A 20077-nucleotide genomic window follows, 5' to 3' on the forward strand; every position below is an offset into this window, starting at 1 on the left:
GTAAAATTGACAATCTAAAGTCAGCAGGCACATCAATGTTGTAAGCCTTGAGATAGGGGGTTTGTATTGTGCACCTTGCGATGGAGGGTCTTGTACTGTGTACCTAGAGATGGAGGGTCTTATACTGCCAAATTCATTACATTTTTTAAGAAATAAAGTCAGTTTCAATTAGGTTTGACCAAGATGAAGTGATTAATTAGGGCAAAAAAAGATCTAGGAAAGACGACTCTTACCGCGAGAAACTGTTTTGAACGCTTCTCACTTTAGACGGTGAAAGGAAGTCGGACGATATATTTGTACAATATTTTTGCCGCAACATTGACAAAATATCGTTCGATGATGGACAGGAAACAGAACGGTGTTACTCTTATTATGACCGAGTTTGTGTCAGGTGATGATGAATTGGGCGGTGTTTTGTGGTTTTTACAGCGAAGGGATTCCACAACACGCAAATATAATTTACATTGACGTAAAAAACTCCTTAAAATGGATCGTTGTTCAAATAGTTGTTTTCCCGTTCTAAAAAGAATATTAGCCCCTTGAATAAACAAATATTTTATTTACGCCAACTGTTTGAAAAAACAACATCTTAGTTTCGGTTTAGTTTTTTTCTCCAAAATAATGGCGCTAAAAACAAATGTTTTGCAAGATATAGTTTTGAGGTCAACCGCGCACACTTAAGATTAGTTTTCATCTCGCGTTAGATCGCGGTAATTTTTTCGCGCTAATTTGGAACCTCCAAATTAATCACATTGAGTAATTTAGCTCGAATATGTTTCCATTGCAACTAAAATTAACGCTAATTTATAATTCATTTGGTTAATAAAATACGTCCAACAACATCGAGGAGGACAATATATTATGGATTTTAATGGGGCGAATTAAAAGAAGGAAAAACCAAAAAAGAAAACGGTAGAGATTTAGGACCGTGAATTTCTTGTAAAACGACAGCGATAGAGGGATATAACCATTTTTCAGAAGAATTAAAATATATTATATTAAATATAACCTTTTTTGTCCGCCGTTGTGAAAAAAATATTTATATAAATGGCGCTTGCACACATAATAGTACAAAGGCGTGTTCGCGCTAATTTGCGTTAAAATACCATTTTTTTCTATTTAGCCCACTCCTTAATCGGAGTTAAACAGGTGCGCTATCAAGTCACTGGCGTTTCCATTAGGCGTTAAAAATTTAACTCCAATTGGCGCACCTGCTTAACGCAAATTAACGCTAGATGGAAACCAAGCTTTAGAAACCTAGCGCGTATACACACTTTCTTTATAAGAAGAGTTTAAAGTTAAAAACAAACCAAGGTTGACTAGCATCACTGCATCAAATAATTGGCACTTCCCTAGAAAAAACTTGAATATATAGTGCATTTAAAGCGCTAAACATCTCCTATTATACATAATTTTATATCGTTTTAGTTTATTGTCCCGTTTGTTTGCAGCAATGCGGCTGTGTTGTCATATTTTTTGGTGAGGTGAATAATTAAAGAACAAGGTAGAACAATAAGTCTAGAAAAGACAGGAAATTGTAGAACACCTGGGCCTTGCGGAAAAGAGAGTGTAGGTTTTTGTTTTTGATTAAAAATATAAACGGTTTTCCTTGTAATATATTAAGATACATGTAAACCCGTCGGAAAAAATCTACTTATTTGTCGAAAAAGTCCACTTATCTGTCGGAAAAATCCACAGGAGTTTGCCCGTCGCTACTGCAGCTACCAACTTACCATCTTACCGACAGACAGCGACCATTGTAATAAATATTACTGATTCTAATTTTCGAAAAACTTTGACCATAAGAGGGCGTGGGGTGCACAGGCATGGCAAGGGTTGCACAAGGTGTGTTCGGTATTTGACATTTATAACAGTAAATGATTTTTTAATATACTTATTGGGGAGGAACAGACAAGATTGGTAGATCCGCTATGAACTAAAAACAGGGGAGGAACAGACAAGATTGGTAGATCCGCTATGAACTTAAAACACATAGAAGTACTAAATAATTAAACAAGCGAACACGTGCATCAAGTCATGCAATCACTGACCACACATACAACCTGTCGCATCGTGGTTGTTTAAGGATACAGCCGTGACTTGAAGTAGCACAACTGGAGGTCGATGAATTGTTTTCACATAACCATGGTCCTTATCATTAAAGAAAAATGCCTTTGAGCGTCTTTGCGCACAAGCCTGAGTCATTTTGATGTCCACAAGTAAATTGATGTTATGGATGAATTTGTCTTAATTTTTTATTTTGTTGTTTAGTGATGTATTCTTTAGATTTCTCGTTGAGCGTCATTGTATTGAAATACGTTTAAATTCAGCACTGCACGTTCTTTCAACCACGGTTTTAGTCAGTCAGTTTAGAAACAAATCATACATGGTCTGCAAACTTAAAATTAGTTATCTATCAGCGTGTGCTAGCTACTTCCGAAATGTTAACTTAATTTTAGGACATAGTGGGATTCGAAACTACGCACATCAAATTTCAAACAAAGGTTAAACTCCGACTTTCACCACTTTAAAATTAGTCTTTAACATGTTTTTAGACGGAGAAAAAATTGTATTTTGCAGGAAGCACGAGTTCTTTCGTATCACAAGCAGAGGAAACCCGTTTCTTTGACAGGACCCCCCAAAGTGGGTCCTGTTCGGGGAACTTTGGCAACGGTTTTATTACAAGGAAATTAAAAATAAAAAATGTAAAAAGTATAGAAAAGCCGAATAAATAATATATATAATAATAGCAATAAAAATAAATATTAGCAATAACTTTTTGTATTGGAGGTTTCTCTTATTCTATTTTTAAACCTGATGTTGTTAGTCATAAGCCAGCTGGAGATTATGTCCCCAATAATACCTGCAGTGGCGTGAAGGCAAGCATGAAGAGTTTGCTATAAGAAGTTCCTTATTCTATTCATTTCTTGAATCTTTTAATATTGAGCAAGTGGTTTTTCTCTCGACATAAAAAGAAGAAAAACAGGAGGGGCGTAAACATTAAGTAGTCAATGCAAAACTTTGACGTTTGGAAAGGAAAGGGCGTGATGAAGGAGAAATGTTTTGACCACCTCCGAATAACGTATTTTACATATACTCTAGGTAGAGCCATTAAAATAAGGCCTGATTGCGCAGCAACAAAAATATAAGACCTTCTAACAGAATTTTCAGTTTCAGCAAAAAAATAATTTTTAACGCTTTTTTTTTCGCATATGCAACGGAAAAAGTTATTCCAGGGCGCCGGTATAATTTACGACTCCGGATGGCGTAACATGTAAACAACACTGATGCGAGGAATTTGAGGTTAAAGACGACTCCCTTATATCAATCGTATTAACACCAAACATCATTCATGTTAGATATGTTGCCATATCAACGTGACATTTCTGAAATTTAATCCGCCATTTCGAGTAAACTGTAAACACGTTGCGAAGTACTTTGAACAAGTCACTGAATCGAAAACAAAAAACACCAAAGTGTACATATTTTAAAAGAAAACAAGATTTTGTCGAAAACAACACGTAACAATTTTAAAAGAAAAACAAACAAGAGAAAGCCCTTCATGTAGTGTTGACTTTATATTAATAATGAATACGTACATATTAAAAAATCCATGAATGATTTTGTTGTTGAGAAAAAAAGACTGAGTTCACACGTGACTCTAATGGAAAAACGTTTTAACAACATACCTCCTGTTCGAACAACATTCATTTAGAATTATAACACGCAGCTGGAAACGTGCAAGCCGTTTATTGTACTAAACTTATTAAAACTTTGATTTTTTGTAACAAAGCTGTTATTACTTATAAAACACAGCGACAAGATTACTTCAGTTTGGTCTTCGTCATGGACGGGACACCAACACCAACGAACTCAACGAAAACGGAATATCCGGAAATTCCACTGGGGAATTTCATAGGCATAGCAGTAGCTGTCTTCGCAGTGATCGGCGTGTTTGCAAACATGTTGGTCCTGGTCGTTTTATCGATTTCACAAAGAAAACGTTTCTCACCGTACAGATACTTAATATCTCATCTAGCCTCAGCTGATCTTATCAATTCGATAATCAATTTAGTGTACGTTCCGCTCGAACTACGTAGCCATCATTGGATTTACGGGGAACACAGTTGCAAGATCGTTTACCCCGCTATTACGTTTTGCACGAACTTAGCTGTAGGAACAATTTTAATAATCTCCCTAGAACGCTCTCGAGGCGTTTTAATGCCTCACTTATCTTCGTGGAAAGCGAAGGATATTTGGACCGCATTGGCTGCAGTATGGATATTTGGGTTTATTTTGGTCTTGCCTAACATAATCACGCTTAAAGTGACGTCCTACAAAAACTTAGAATACTGCAATGAGATCTGGGATAACTCCGACCACAAGAAGTTATACGGTCTAACTTTCTTTTTCCTGGCATTTTTTATCCCTCTGCTAGCAATTATTATCATGCACGTTGCAATTATGTATCGATTAAACCGTACAAAATTACAACCGGCAAACATTAGCCAATGGCAAGTTCGTACAAACGCAAGAATAATGCGAGTCTTAACATCCATAATCATCGCTTTCTTTATCACTGTTTCTCCGAATAAAATCCTTTACTTCGTATGGGATGTCGCACCAAGTTTAGAAATGGATAAAGATAGCAACGTAAGATATATCGTAAGATTGTTTATATTCCTCTTTTATTCAAGAGTTACTATTGATCCTTTGTTGTACTGTTTCTTCGATACGCGATTTAAAAAAGACTTACAGAACACATCAAAAACGATACGTGGTTTGAGCTTCGTGGACAGTGACATGTCTCGCGCACGAGCTAGAACTATCAGTTTAAACAGGCCCTCTTCTGTTGGTTTACGGTCCCGAGCGAACAGTTACTTAAATGGAGAAGCAGGGAACAGCTTGGAATACAATAACAGATTATGCCAATCCTCGGAGATCATTTCCAAGTTAGCAAGTGTACCAGAAAACGGTCATATAAATGAATGTGGTGCAGCTGAAAGACCGCGCTCTGATAGCAACGCAACGGTCGCACGATCGAGTATGTGCGGGAGTAGCTCGCCACTGGTAAATCCAGCCTATATGACTGACACTTTAAGTAAACAAGGCTGAACAAGGCTGGGATAACCTTAGAAAAAGAACTATATATGTATATAGAACTATAAAATGGTAAACGATGAATTAAGTTATGACACTATATAAAATCGATATTCAAAGTCAGGACATTGAATTAAAGTAACATTTGGACATATTTATATGTAAAGCACCCATTTATACTACACATATATCCGTTAGTTAACAATTTCCAATAACTTTATATTATATCTATTTCTGTTTGTAAGGTTTGAGGTAAAATTGGCTACAGCTTCAATTATGCTTACAAAGAATCTTATACTGACATTGTACACTATTTGTAAGATGCAAGTAATTTTTCCTTATACTGAAAACATGGCAGTGTAGCCTAGGTCTTAAATCGAAATTCTACAAACCACAACCAAACTTTGAATTAATTATTTTTATCCCCATTCTTATGTGTATGCTTTTAAAAAGGGTGTTTTTTTAAGCGCGACTGTTCGTTATGAGAGTTCTATGCTTTGATTGTTTGTTGCGAAAAATGCACTCTAAATTAGGTGAAGATGGTGTGACAATTTTAAAATCAAACAGGAGCTCGATTCACTTCAGCAAGGTGTATAAGTTCTCCGTTTTTTATTTATTATTTTATAACACTAAATACAGTGGACACACGATTTGGCAACGTGCAATTTTCAGGAAGGCTTTAATATCACAGAACTATCATAATATTTGTCAGGTAAAAAAAAACGTGTTTTGCGAATTGATATTAAAACCTTTTTTCACACGGTTTAACCAAAATAAAATCTAAATGTATTTTTAAAAAAAAAACAAAAAAAAAACAGGGGCAGCTTCTCAATAACTTCAGTTTTTCCATTAACTTTTCTGTAACGAATTTTGTCCTCGGGAAGGAATTAAAAGTCAAATCATAGATACCTATCCAGCTATCAGGTTTCTTGTTAAAGATAAATATGTACGCAAAATAACGAGAAATACACAATCAGAGAAAGTTTTTATTTTTTTAAGTTGACAATTCTGAAGTGTACAGACAGCTAAGTGCTAAATTTCTTCGAAAAATTATAGATATTTTGTGGTGTGATATAACTCTGCTCTGATTTCAAAAACAACAAAATAAACACACACGGGAAATAACAATATGCCATCAGTTCCGTTACAGTCTTGATCACACGAGTGTCTCTCTGTGTATACACTACAAAACCCCGTTGTCTAATTTGTTTAATTTATATTTTAATCAAGACATGTTGACCACAGAAAAAACAGAAATCTAAATTCAAGCACATTTGAAGACCTACCAGGGCAGAATTCCAGTCATTCCAAATGTGCAGGAATTCCAGGAATTAAAAAATAATGATTTGGTTTTTATAAGTACTTTTCGATAAAACTATTCTGTAATCTTTATCGTTTAATTCTATGAAATTCAAAGATTTTCCAGGAAAAAACTAATTTCCAGGAGCATGGCGGAGTAAGACTTAAAGAAACATTGCTCTCTCAGTATTCTTTTCATGACAATCTCGTAAAATATAGACTAAAAATATTTTGGCATAAAACAAAAACGAAAAAATACGGGAAAATTAGTCAGAATTTGCTCCCGCTGAACTTTTAGTTGATTTTATTTTTGTAGTCAAGAACAGAAAAAGAATTAAAGTTTTTTTAAAAGCTAACAACAGAATCACGCGAAAATGAACATTGATTAGATTTTAAAATATAACACGCTGTTTCTACTTTCTAATTCTTATTTCAAGACTAAGAAATAACGACAGAGAAATAAAAATAGCAATAGAAAAAAATAGGCATTAGAAATAATTAAATATTAGCAATAGAAAAAATTAGGCACTTGAATGGCTTTATTTAGAAAAAAAAAAAAGTTTATTTCTAAAAAGGTATTTCAAATTTTTTTAACAATAATTTGGCTTGCAATAAATTCTGTTTCGGTAGGATTTTTTTGATTTTTTCCTCCTGCCATTACATCGAATAAAAATGTTTACCCTTTTTGAACTTTACTCATTCGGATTCCTTCCGTTTATATTTTCGATAGCATAAAGCAGAGTTTACATTATCAAATTTTGTCTGTCAGACTTATTTGATTCGACATGTAGTGTGGAAAACTGGTTTACCTCCTTTGGAATTTAAGCCGGAATGACAACTCGCCATGAATGCGGTGTTAATGTTAATTCGTCACGCTATTTTATTTTTGTCAGATAATGACACGTTGTCAACACTGTCAATAGAACTCCACATTTCGCAAATAAGGGTGCCATAATGGAAACAAAAAACACGGGAACTAAAACTTAAAAACAACTTCTTTTCGACGCCAGCAACGTTTTTTCGCCAAGCAAAATATATTTTTAACTAATTCGCAGGTCCAATATCTTTTTTAACCTGCCAAATATTTCTAATGCAAACATCACGAGATATTTAGTAAAAGTTGTTTGTTATGATTCCACTCTAAATACTCGAAAAAACTTAGATGACCAACCACGCCGGGCGAGCAGTTCTCACGGAGACAATTATAAAAAAACTCGAATCATTCTCAATGAAAGGTTATGATAAAAATATTGTTGACAAGTTCTTTCTCTTTTAAATTAAACATATATTTGACTAATCGCAATTTAGTGAAAAATCCACGAGAAGTCACCTCTATGTATTATCCAGGGGAATTCCCCCGTCGCTTCATGCACCATATTAGACTCACAGAAAGACATTATAATAAAAGATCCACGGGTTCGCCCGTTGTAGATATGCCTGCCGCTACTTCTCTGCTATGGTGCCAGTTTGCAGAGAGACAAACAAAGTAGGGGTATAACTAATAATAGACTAGTCGTTAACTTAAAAAAAAAATCGCATGTGATGTCGTATTTTTTTATCCGTGCAAAAATACCTCGTGCCACCCTAACATGATTATTTTCTAGAGCAAGGAAAAATATTAATAATATCGAGACTGTACTTTTCACTGTTCTAATTTAAAACCTGAAACCAAACAACTAATTCTGGAAACGCGAAAACAATGAAATTTGTTTGCAAGCCCTTATTATGTGTTGCGAAAAAAGCATAAACAAGATTACGTGATTTCATAACGGCGGACAATATGAAACGTCATATTGGCGGAAAATATGAAACGCCAACTTCAAAACAAAGTTGTTTGTGTAATTCTCTAAGTGTGGATACACGAACTGTTTGCACAATTCAAATTGTGTCTCGTTAACTTGAAAACAAAACAACATCTAATAAAAACTGAAAAACTACAATACCATGCTTTCAGGATTGGGTGCAAAAATATCTCATTAAATAAAGTAACGTAAAAATAACCAAAAACACGAATTATTAAAAGACGACAAATACGCTATATAACACAGATGTTCAATGTTTCTGTAGATGACCGTTACGCTTAAACGATGTCAACAACACAGATGACAATGTGACAAACAGCCTTTTTAAATTGTACTGTTTTTCTACATAGCATATGAATCACAGAACTTAAACGCATATGGAAAAAATATTTAAACCGGACTGCAATACCAAAACCTGCAGAATGCGTTAAGAAAAACTCCGTAGCAGTCGTCGACAATAACAACAATAGAAGGCAATTGCCAATGCTATTGTCTTCGTATGAAGAATTCACAACAGTAAAAATTTTCCTGTTGAGAAAATGCCCCAATTTCGAGGGCTGCACAGACTCCATCTTCTTTTATAGAGCAGGACTTCAGATTGGATCAATCAAATTACAACAGGATTGTCAACAAAAAAACAAGATGTCATTTTTATGACGTTTTGGTGACAGACGTTGACAAACATCCTATTAATCTCTTGTAAAACTCATTCAATAATTAAAAGGGATTAACATCAAGTTACGTCTAAACAATAAAATCCAGGTTTAAATCTTCTAAAACACATGTCTAGCTTTGTGACAATCTTTCCAAAACCTTTTTGTAAAATATTAACTTTTCTGGTCATACTTAACCAAGCGCGAATTTAGCGTAACTTGTAACTTCATGTTTTTTGTCGAATATACAGTAGCCGCCACATATGAAAACAGAAGATCTCGTGGTTTCTTTTTTTTTGGATATCTCAACACTTACTTATAAAAGCGGTTGGTTATCTATTGTTTAACTCCAACATTTCGTTAATTCGGATTGAATTTCTTTTAACTTTATAAATGTTATCAGTGGATAATTGTTTTAGTGATCTAACGACCATAAAACCTGTGTTTTTTGCTCTTAAATACGACCTCAAAATTACTACCGATAATCAAGACGGTAAAAGTTTTACTAATGTTTCGTCCTTTACCCGCTGCAGGTGCTTCAAGAAAAAAATTATCGTTAAGTAGACCTGTCATCATTAACTTTTGAATGATCGAGTTAGTCGTAGACTAAAACATATCTTCATTGTCAACTGCAAGGCTAAATTTGAACGGCGGCTACTTAATTGCTGTAAAATTTCCGCGCGAATTTGATTTTAAAACTTCGCTAAACAAAAACTCATTTTTGTTTCGTTTCATTTTTGTTTTAATTCTGAACACTTGAGTTTAGGCGAAGGGGTATTTTAAACGAACGCAAAGCGCAAAGCGTAGGGAAGCGTACCAAATAGACATGTCCACTTACTTGTAAAGTTTCGACTGCCGAAGACCTTGCAACAAGAACATTTTCCTGTTGCAGCAAATCACGATATTTGGATGTCAGCTCATTATATTTTCGATTCGTCAACTCCAACTCTGAAATAGGCACAGTGTCTTCTAACGCTTTTTGTAAGGCTGTAATCTTGTAACTAGAGATTTCCTGAAATATTCAGAGAGGTGACGCAAATTCATAATACTTATCAATCAAAAGTTCTATACTTTGCCACCAAACAATCCACGTGATAGAATTTTAGAAGATACTACTTTTCTATGTACTTCTAGTCTACTAACGAGCGGTTTAAAGTCTTCGCAGGAGGAAAAAATTTTCACGTTCCTTTTATTCATAGTCACAGGTAAAATTATGAATAACATATTTCTCAGGAGCAGAATATTCTCATAACATCTAACGCTACAAATAAAAAAAAGATCGAGCTATTGTTAAAAATTGGTGTATTCAGGAAAACTTGATTTTAGGAGTAATTAAAATATCAAGGCCGAAAAGAAAATGTACTTCCCATCTTAAAATGGAAGAGGAAGTAAAGAAGGGGGAGAGGTGGTAGGAGAGGGGGAGAGGTGGTAGGAGAGGGGGAGAGGTGGTAGGAGAGGAGGAGAGGTGGTAGGAGAGGGGGAGAGGAGGTAGGGCATGGGGAGATGGGTGGAAAATATTTTTTTACGTGTTTTAAGATCCGAAAAAGACGACAATTTACCTTATGTCTTTCTAGATCACCAATCTTTTTGGTAACAGCTTCGTGGATGTCCAAGGCATCGTTATGCAGTCTGCTGTTCGCTTTGCGTAGGTTCTTCTCAACTTCTTGTAGAATAGTATAGCGTCTGGTGAGTGATTTCTCATTTACGCGCAACACGGTAAGTTTTCGAGTTAATTCAGCAAGTAATTGTTTAAACTTATTCGGATCAGTTTTTAAGTTTTCGAGAAGCTTCTGCAAGTAAAATAAAACAACTAAAAATGTAGAAAACAACTAAAATAGGATTCATAGAAATTCAAATTCAAAATATTATTCCCTGATTTTACCTAACCATTTCATTTTCCCTGACCAATACGCTTCCAAATACACTATTTTCTCCGAATATACCAATTTCCCTACACGTGTTTGATGTCAACATGGCCGCATCAAAACTAGAATTTAACATCCCAACAGAATATGAACAAAATATGCATTCTTTATCATCAGAATGAATAGATAACTTAATTAAGCGTGGCAAACTTAATCAAACATCAATAACATAACACAACTTTGAAAAATATTATGGTAAAAACTCATTCCCTAACTTTCTCTAACCGCCCAATAAAAAAAGGAACTTTACCCTGGCATTCCCTGACTACTCGGTCAAAAATATGATTCTCTCTGACTTTTAATCCTGCAAAAGTCAGTGAACTTAGCCAACACCTTTTACAATTCAGCATAATGTTATAGAGCGTTATTGAGAACGTCAGACAGTTTAATAAGGAATGATGTCGAAAAAATAGAAAAATGAAAAGTAAAATTTTGAAAATTGGTTAAAATATGCAAAAATTATTTCAACATATTTAGGTGATGTGTTTTATGATTTAAAATTCTATGTTTGGTATACAAATGACAAAGAATAAAGATAAAAAGATTAAATACACAAAAACCGTCAATAAGAAAGATGATATTACTACCTCAAATTCTTGGAGGCGAATGTCATTTTGATCTTTTGACAGTAGAGCTTCCTCCTTCTCCTCCGTTAACTTATTCTTCTCTTTATCACTTTCTGATTTCAATTCCAAATGTTCTTTATATAGCAACCCCTAAAGGAATCCATTATAATTTGTGTAGGTAGTATTTTCTATATGGAAGCAAATTCCATTTCCAACAATTCTTAGTTAATAAGATGTAGGGAAAGATGATAATTTTACGCTGATTGTTGCACAGATAAGATCGTATTAGGTTTTTTCTTCCAAAATTTGCGCATGATTTGTGGAATTAGCGTTACTGACATGTTTATTCAACATTGTCCTTGTCTCTTTTTCTGCATTTTTTTCAGATTGTATTCCTAACACACCTTTGTTGTAGCTACTACGTGAGAGCTTAAATTCACAAAACCGAAAAACAAAAAAAAAATTGATAGCATGAAAAAGTATAGCTATCCTTTTAAATTATGAGCTGATTCTAATCTTCAACTACATTCATCATACCTGCTGGTGAATGGCAACAGAGAAATTACGACGACTTTCCTCCAAAGCGTTTTCCATTTGCATACAGAGTTCTTCTTTATTTGAAAGTTCCTGAATATGAAAATACATTGTTTTAACTCTAATTCCAATCTCTATGAATTTCTGCTTAGGAAAAAGAGCATACAATAGCTGAGATTCTTTAGAGCTAGCCTGCTTTATAATTAAACTCAAAACTTGGCTGTAACATTAGATCTTTATCATTTGTGAACTAACCTGTAATATCTGTATCAAGTACTCATTTAAACATGCGATAATATCTTTCGATGTTGGAGCCACTCCTTCGGGTAGAGGCAATGGATTCAACTTGATGACCCCTTCACCTACAGAAAACGGTAACGTTAGTCAATTAAAAAAATCTAAAAAAAGATATCTCCAACGTTTAAAAAAACAAACAAAGCTCCAACCAATCTGTGTGATATACATATATCGTTAACAGTTTTCACCCAAAACCGAGTCGGCCGCCTATATAACTAATTCAATAACATCAGTGTCTGTTTCATTAAGGTCTGTTAATTAAGGAGCATCTATTGCATTAACCGATACCAGCATTAAACAAATCAAACGCCTGATTTCCCTCCAACGTTGGAAGTCTTTTTTAAACAAGAAATATAAAAGACTCACTCAGTTCTTTTAACGATTCTGTTTCCTTTTCAAGAATTTCAATCTATAATGTAAGAATATAAATACTGAGTTTAAACTGAAGCGCAATTCCCGGGTTACAAAAAAGAATGTTTTTGGTCAACTTAGAAAAACAAATTTTCAATTTTTACCATGATGGGGAAGATTCATCGTACTCTCAAATCAATGTTTTTAATGTTTGCACATGCACAAAAACGTATGAAGTTAAACACGGTCATTTTTCAGAATTTAAAAAAAAAAATTTCCACTTTTACCTTCTCATAAATAATTTTCTACGGTCAGTAAAATACAGAAAAAATACTTAAAGGAGCGCCTATAACGGATAAACATAAAATAGACAATTTTTTCACTTTAAAAATTAAACTAAAAATTATAAAAGGAAGTCAAGGTACCCTGCGTACTAACCCTTTGAGCTCTTTTGTCAAGTTCAGTTATTGTCTTGTTGATTTCATGCTGCGCATTCCTTAACTCTGACCTTAGTTCTTCATTTCGACCACTTAAATGTTGAATCTAGAAAAGTAAAATGTGATGCAAATATTTACAGGCGAAAACCTGATTGTTATAAAGAGACTATTTGACGTGAAACGATACGTTTTATGTCAATTCTTGTTGTCAATAATGACCAACAGTTGAAAGCATCGACATGGTTGTCAGGATGACAGGAGGTAAAGTAAACGAGGTAAAGTAAATTAGGCAAACCAAAAGAGTAAAAAAGAAACATACTTGTGCTTTCAGTTGAACTGTAGTGTCATACTGACCAGTTGCGCTTCTTTCTTCAATTATCTATGTAGAACAAAAAGTGTACTCTCCAAACTTAAAAAGAAATCGCAAATGTAAATGATGTCGTTAATAAATTGATTTTCTAACTTACTGCGATAAGCTTATCCAAAGCTGGTACTTTTACAGGTGTATTTGAATCAATACCTGTGAATTCAAAGAAAGAAAAAGGTAAAATTAGTGATTGAAAATATAATAACTTTTTTCCTCACTTTATCCAAAACTCTTCCTTTTTTCAGTTAACAATTGACTATACTTTTTCATCGTACATCTGCCAAAAATCTTGAAAAAACTTTCCTCTGTCATTTTCCATGTATTTCTGTGAAGCAAAGTATGAGCAGAAAGTACCTGATTTAAGAGCTCCGTGAATTTCTCGCAATCCAATCTCAAGCTGATTATTTTCATTTTTTAAAACCTAAAAAAAAAAAGTTGTAAAAAGAAAGTTGTGTACAAAGAAAACGCCTAAAAACATTCCGTGGTGCAAGATACATATTCGATTTTTGCAAAATACAAGTGACAGTATGAAGTAAGTGAAGAAAATATTATACCTTGTTCTCGTCCTCAAGCAATTTTGATTGGATAACTAGATTTTCAATGTTTTTCGTCTCTTTTATTGATTCATGCATTGACTAGGAAATGATAGAAAATAATCATGAATAAATAGTTACAATTTATAACTTTTTGACTGAATTAACTTTAGGTGGCAGTCACCCTTTAAAAATACAGAAAAATCTTTTTTTTTACTTAATTAGTTACTAAGAAAATGTTTATATAAAAAACACTGAACAAATAATAAAGCTATTTGGACAGCTAAAAAGGGAACAGAAATTAAAATGACATCATCAGATAAATAAAGGAACCTGTGGAGCCATGGCTAAATTGTTAGGAGAATTGTTAAAGGTTTTCTTAGGGTCCCAATCCTGTCTTGCCTAATACCTGAGCTGTTAGGATAAAAAAACAGACATGTGCTGCATGATAATCTAACTCAAACTAGCTAATTATAAAATTACCTTCCATATTGCTGACGCTAATTGAGATCTTACCTCTTGATCTATACGAACTGTAGATGGTCTAACGATTTTCGACCTGGAGGATGTAATAACAATTTCATCATCAATTGGTTCTAAGTCCATGACAGATAGGCCAAGCTCTACAGCCCTAAATAAAAATACTGGCATTGAGAGTTACTTTAATAAAAATATGAAAAGAGTGCAACAAAGTTTTCCCAAATATAGATAGCCCACACTAAATTAACTTTTTGAATTATATTCTTTTTTTTATCATTAGGAGGTATATTTATTTATCCCTCCAAAAACTATCCACACTTAATTAAAACAAAATATTGTCCCTTATGTTACAATACAGTGAAATGCTTAATGAAATAGAACTTATTGTAGTTACGAAAAACATGTTGATTTTAACAACCTTCTCTCGAAGTGATAAAGTCCGGCTAGTGTTATATTGTTACAAGAGATAAAACCACAGCAATCGATAAACTTTTACTTTTAACTAAAGTTTCGCATTTTTCTTGAAATAGAAGAAAAAAATAGGGATACAACTTTACCTTTCACCTTTCTCCATAGCATGCTTACGCAATGCTCTCTTAAGTTGTACTCTTTCTTCTTCCAGTTTTTCAACCTAGAGAATAGAAAATTATTGGAAAACAAAAAACTCAAGGCACGCAAATAGATCTCAAGATGTTAGGAAACAGGGTGATACCATACCTCTTTTTGCAGCACAAGATTTAACGCTTGAGCCTGTTCTTCTTTAACTGCACGTTTCTTGCGAATAGCATTTGTATCCAGTTCTTCTCGAGAACCTATCCCTAACCTTTCACGCATTTCTTCATTCTCTAAATCTAAGTGCTCGATTTCTACATGCAGGTCATTGATATTTTTTGTTAGATCTTCTATGTTCCTAATAAAAATACGTTTTACAGCAGCACTTTTAATTAATGTCTCCTATCGTTAAATGTTGATCAAAATGGAAATAAATAAATAAATAAATAAATAAATAAATAAATAAATAAATAAATAAATAAATAAATAAATAAATAAATAAATAAATAAATAAATAAATAAATAAATAAATAAATAAATAAATAAATAAATAAATAAATAAATAAATAAATAAATAAATAAATAAATAAATAAATAAATAAATAAATAAATAAATAAATAAATAAATAAATAAATAAATAAATAAATAAATAAATAAATAAATAAATAAATAAATAAATGAATAAATAAATGAATAAATGAATAAATGAATGAATGAATGAATGAATGAATAAATGAATAAATAAATAAATAAATAAATAAATAAATAAATAAATAAATAAATAAATAAATAAATAAATAAATAAATAAATAAATAAATAAATAAATAAATAAATAAATAAATAAATAAATAAATAAATAAAACTCAACAATTTATTGCCCCCAAGCAAAAAATAATAGTAATAAAAATTAGGAAAAATTGGATATTATTATGATAAATAAAAGTAGCTATCTATTTTCATAACCCAAGTTTAAAAACAAGATCCACAGACATCTAATTTTTTTAGTGTTTTTTTTCGCTTAAAAACCATCGCAAATAAAATATATAACCCAATCAGCACTGCATCGGAAAATGTATTTTTCTAATTTACAGGGATGTGTAACTGGTCACAAACTATTCAAACGTGTGGTGGAATCAAAACAAAAAATTAGTCGACCAAGATAAAAACATTTCCAGATTTTAGTGGAAAGTTACAAACAATTAATGTATGAAATACCCGAACATGATTGATAAACATACTTATCACGAACACGCATTTGTGCTCGACAATCTTTAATTTCCAAAACAGCCTCAGCTAGTCCATATTGTCCTTGTTCATACTGTATTAGTCTATTAGTGAGTTCTGCTATTTCTTTATCTTTATCTATAACATCTTGTTCGATCTAAAACAAAAATGTAACCAAAAAATTACCTCCCGCATACTGAAAAAACTAAAAAAATTTAAAATATAAATTTAAAAAAAACCCCTTTCTTTCAATACATTGTAAACAAAATGATAAAAAACGCTTTTCCACCGTCGTGAAGTAACACAAATATTTAAAAACATTCATTGCAAAACATTATTAGCATTAATAAATTGAGTAAAAAAGGTAACGGATTAGGATATTAATAAAGAACTAGTCGTTAATGTATGTAGCAACCTATGGGTATGCCTGTCAGCATAAAGTTGTGAATAACTCTGCAATGGGGTCTTCCTTGCGGACAACAAATTTAAACACAAAAATACAGTTATTGTTATTATAGACAATGTGCCAAAAAATTAATTTATAAATCCACCCAACCTCCATAACTCTTTCTCTCTCCCTCACAGTGTTGGATTGTTCCCTTTCAAGCGTCCTGTTAAGTGACTGTATTTTCTTTTGCTGATATAGAGATGGAACACCATCTTTTGTTTTGCTTTTTAATGTGTTTATGTGATCGGTCACGTCCTCGTAATCTTTCGTTGCCTTGCAAATAAAAAGTTAAAAATTAAAAGGAGAAAATTCTTAAATAATTTATATCGAAACAAAATAATACAACGTGAAAATAACAACAAATTTAACTAGTGGCAGAACGACCGACAGTTAAGGGAAGCAAAATCATGCCTCATGCTTAATGTGTATTTGATCAATAAGTGGAATGACCTGTCGTACTAATAGGAAAATAACTAATAATGGACAAAATAAATCTTTATGCTCGTGTATCGCTTTTTAACCTTCCCAACTATGTTTACCACCCTTAACTATGAATAAAAATTAAGGTTCTTTGGCAAATAAAGTTAAGTGCAGTTGCGAATGCAGACAGTGTTAAGATTCAACTTCAACCTATAGGGGGCACAAAATTATAATTTAAAGTCACATGCTTTTTTTGTTAAATACATACCAATTCAAGTTTTTTCTTCAGCTCCTTTATTTGCTCGTCTTTCTTAGTGTTAGCCTATAAAATTCAAAAAGGTTTTTGAAAAAAAAACACTTTTAAGAAAATGACTAAATTTAGAAATAGTGATTATTAATTTGGTCTATGAATGTAAATCTTTTAGGCAAATTAATATTCCAAGAACATTGGTCACTATGATAATGCACAAACCTCCATCAAATCAATCATTGCATTTCTATCAGAATCCATACGAGACGCTTGAAGTTGTTTTTCTAACTCGATGATCTCTTGATTTCGTCTGTTGATTTCTTCATCTTTAGTTGACATAATATCCTTAACAGTGAGAAGAAATGCAAATTAATACTCCAACTTGACAAATTCGCCACGACCTTTGAATTAATATTTTTCTAAAATAACCGAGACTTTTTAGTTGAGGTATTTGCAAGTTGTACCTTCCACTCTGAAACTTTTTTGTTTAAGGCCAACATAATTTCATCATCCCCTGAAGCTTTGGTTTGTAACTGTGATTCCATGTCTTGAATCTGAACATTTAATAAAAAGACAAATGAATTAATCACCACCAACAATCAACCTGACAACCTGTATTTTATAAAAAAAGAAACTTTCGAAACATTTTTATGGGATTGCACACAAAGGTAAAGTTGGTTAAAGCAGCGTTCACATTATCAGATTTTGTCTGACAATTATATTGTCTAAAGAGTTTTCTGATTAGTTATACTTTTGGCCTCTTGCGTTTACATTTGTATTAGATGTCAAAATTTTTTCTTTTTCTTTTCAAGGTGGCCCCTAACGCGAGAAGCCGTGCTGCTGCCGCAATCGTGGTGATAGCTGTTTTAGTTCAAACAAAACTGAAAGAGAATATTTTGAATACAATTTGTTGCAAATGCAGATAATTGGCTTTGCTTTCTCATTCCTGTTTTTGTACAGAGAACTTTATACTTTCCACAGAGCTTTTTACCCCTTTAAAAGCACAATAAGAATTTCTGTTTTTGACATTCTGATTTCTTGAGAGATATGTCTTTTCTCTCATACTTTCGAAATTGTCTGAATTTTCGAATTAATAATATTTAATAAAGCAAACTGTTACTTCATTGATTAATTTTCTTCAGACGAAATCTGAAAAGTTGAAAATTTTCAACTTTTCAGATTGTGTCTGACGATAAATTTAACGAAAAAAAGCTTTCAATTTTTCTGTTTCCATTATCAGATTTTTGAATTAGATAATCTGATAATGTTTAAGTTGGAACAAAAAAATATACTATTTATAAACAAAATTTATGTAATGAACCTGAGAACGTAGAATATCTCTCTCTTTTCTCATATCTTCAACAACTGAATCTGTATCCTCTAATACTTTCTAAAATTATACGCAAACCATAATAAAATAAGTGTTTTAACACTAGAGGAGAACTATAGCAACTTTAATTAGTAGTATAGGCAATTAGTGTACACAACAAAGCTTGTGTGACACCATTTAACAGCATACCAAAATTCTAATAATTACCTTGTTCTCTAGTTAAAATTAGAAAACAGAAACCTTGCAGTACACAATAAAAAAAGAGATTTCTTGGAGATTTAGGTGGCAGAATTATGCATAAAAACAGTAAATAAAGGAAATCTATTTATTTGGATTTAATGGTATAAGATTTATCTATGGGTCCTATTTAAAACAGTCAATGCAAAAATCATGCACCCACTATTTTAAATAAAGCCTTGGAGCCCCATCTTCTATTTCTTGTTCACCTTTATACAAAGCCACTAGTGGATACTTGATCCATTGCCCCATATAGGACTGGAGTTCTGACTTGAAAAAGGCCACAAACAGTGTAGATTGAAGATTTCATATTTCTGAGAAGTTGTACCTTTAACTTGGTATAATCATCAGCCATATTGTTCATATCATGAGTTGCTTGCTCTAATTCTTTTTTAGCATTTCCCACTTCAGACTGAAGTTCATCGTTTGCTTCTTGAAGTTGCTATTCAGACAATTTACTTAGATAAAGTATACGTGTAAAAATATATATATCTTAACATACTTGTACTCTCTTAACGATTCATCCACCACTCAATGAAAGCATTACTTCTCATTTTTGTAGTAATAAGGAAAATAAACAGCTAGCACATCACACACCTTAACCTCATCAAGATACTGAGACAACTCCCGATTCTTCTTACTTATTTGATCTTTTACATCCTCAACATTGCTTCGGCGAACAATCATACTTTCACGCTAAAAAAGGGCAAAAGAGATTAGGCAAGCTAAAGTTTGCTATACTTTATAAAATATACTAAAAGAATTAATGCTATATATGTACCTGTGACTGGAATTGTCTTTGATATTCCTTAATATCTGATAATGCTCGATCCAACTAAAAAATTAGAATATCAAATGTGCAACGTAAAAACGACATGAAAAATTGTGTACATATCCAAACCAGAATTCTCAGATTTTTTTTCATTAATTTCCTCGTAAGCATTTTGTCTCAAAGTTAAAGCAGTAAAGTAAAAGAAGCAACTTGTCAAACCTCTCTCTTTGTATCTTGGTATCTATTTTCCATACTTTGCATTTCTGAATTAACCTAAAAAATAAGACAAATATTATAAAAGAGATCTTGCTACAAATTAAAATTGATTTAAGGCATCTCATAAAACACTTGTGTAAGGGATGTTGCATGTACAGACATTTCAAGTAATTATGAAAATTTACCCTATCGTAAGAGTTCTGTTCTTTTAATAATCTGCGTTCAAGTTCTTGCAATTCTTTCTCAAGCATCTAAAATACGATGGTTTTCATACATTTGTTA

At 32.6% G+C, this 20077-nt stretch overlaps 2 protein-coding genes across 2 annotated transcripts in view; one reads left to right on the forward strand and one right to left on the reverse strand.

The window, feature by feature from the left end:
* Positions 1 to 20077, reverse strand: part of LOC130656085 (centrosomal protein of 290 kDa-like) — a 49617-nt gene that overhangs the window by 27428 nt on the left and 2112 nt on the right. Inside the window, exons 6-30 of the mRNA XM_057458928.1 lie at positions 19981 to 20046; positions 19799 to 19852; positions 19589 to 19642; positions 19405 to 19503; positions 19136 to 19249; positions 18562 to 18630; positions 17705 to 17794; positions 17463 to 17585; positions 17259 to 17312; positions 16679 to 16843; positions 16137 to 16279; positions 15062 to 15254; positions 14902 to 14975; positions 14381 to 14495; positions 13886 to 13966; positions 13686 to 13752; positions 13432 to 13484; positions 13284 to 13343; positions 12966 to 13070; positions 12543 to 12585; positions 12135 to 12241; positions 11883 to 11972; positions 11367 to 11495; positions 10414 to 10644; positions 9693 to 9866 (exon numbers count right to left, since the gene is read on the reverse strand). Coding sequence (XP_057314911.1) covers positions 9693 to 9866; positions 10414 to 10644; positions 11367 to 11495; positions 11883 to 11972; positions 12135 to 12241; positions 12543 to 12585; positions 12966 to 13070; positions 13284 to 13343; positions 13432 to 13484; positions 13686 to 13752; positions 13886 to 13966; positions 14381 to 14495; positions 14902 to 14975; positions 15062 to 15254; positions 16137 to 16279; positions 16679 to 16843; positions 17259 to 17312; positions 17463 to 17585; positions 17705 to 17794; positions 18562 to 18630; positions 19136 to 19249; positions 19405 to 19503; positions 19589 to 19642; positions 19799 to 19852; positions 19981 to 20046 — 2553 coding nt within the window. The remainder of the gene's footprint in view (positions 1 to 9692; positions 9867 to 10413; positions 10645 to 11366; positions 11496 to 11882; positions 11973 to 12134; positions 12242 to 12542; positions 12586 to 12965; positions 13071 to 13283; positions 13344 to 13431; positions 13485 to 13685; positions 13753 to 13885; positions 13967 to 14380; positions 14496 to 14901; positions 14976 to 15061; positions 15255 to 16136; positions 16280 to 16678; positions 16844 to 17258; positions 17313 to 17462; positions 17586 to 17704; positions 17795 to 18561; positions 18631 to 19135; positions 19250 to 19404; positions 19504 to 19588; positions 19643 to 19798; positions 19853 to 19980; positions 20047 to 20077) is intronic.
* LOC130656086 (neuropeptide Y receptor type 6-like) lies at positions 3517 to 5502 on the forward strand. The gene has a single exon (XM_057458929.1). It carries the CDS (start codon positions 3847 to 3849, stop codon positions 5113 to 5115), a length of 1269 nt encoding a protein of 422 aa, XP_057314912.1. The 5' UTR covers positions 3517 to 3846; the 3' UTR covers positions 5116 to 5502.

This window comes from Hydractinia symbiolongicarpus, chromosome 8 (assembly GCF_029227915.1).
Source record: "Hydractinia symbiolongicarpus strain clone_291-10 chromosome 8, HSymV2.1, whole genome shotgun sequence".
NCBI lineage: Eukaryota > Metazoa > Cnidaria > Hydrozoa > Anthoathecata > Hydractiniidae > Hydractinia > Hydractinia symbiolongicarpus.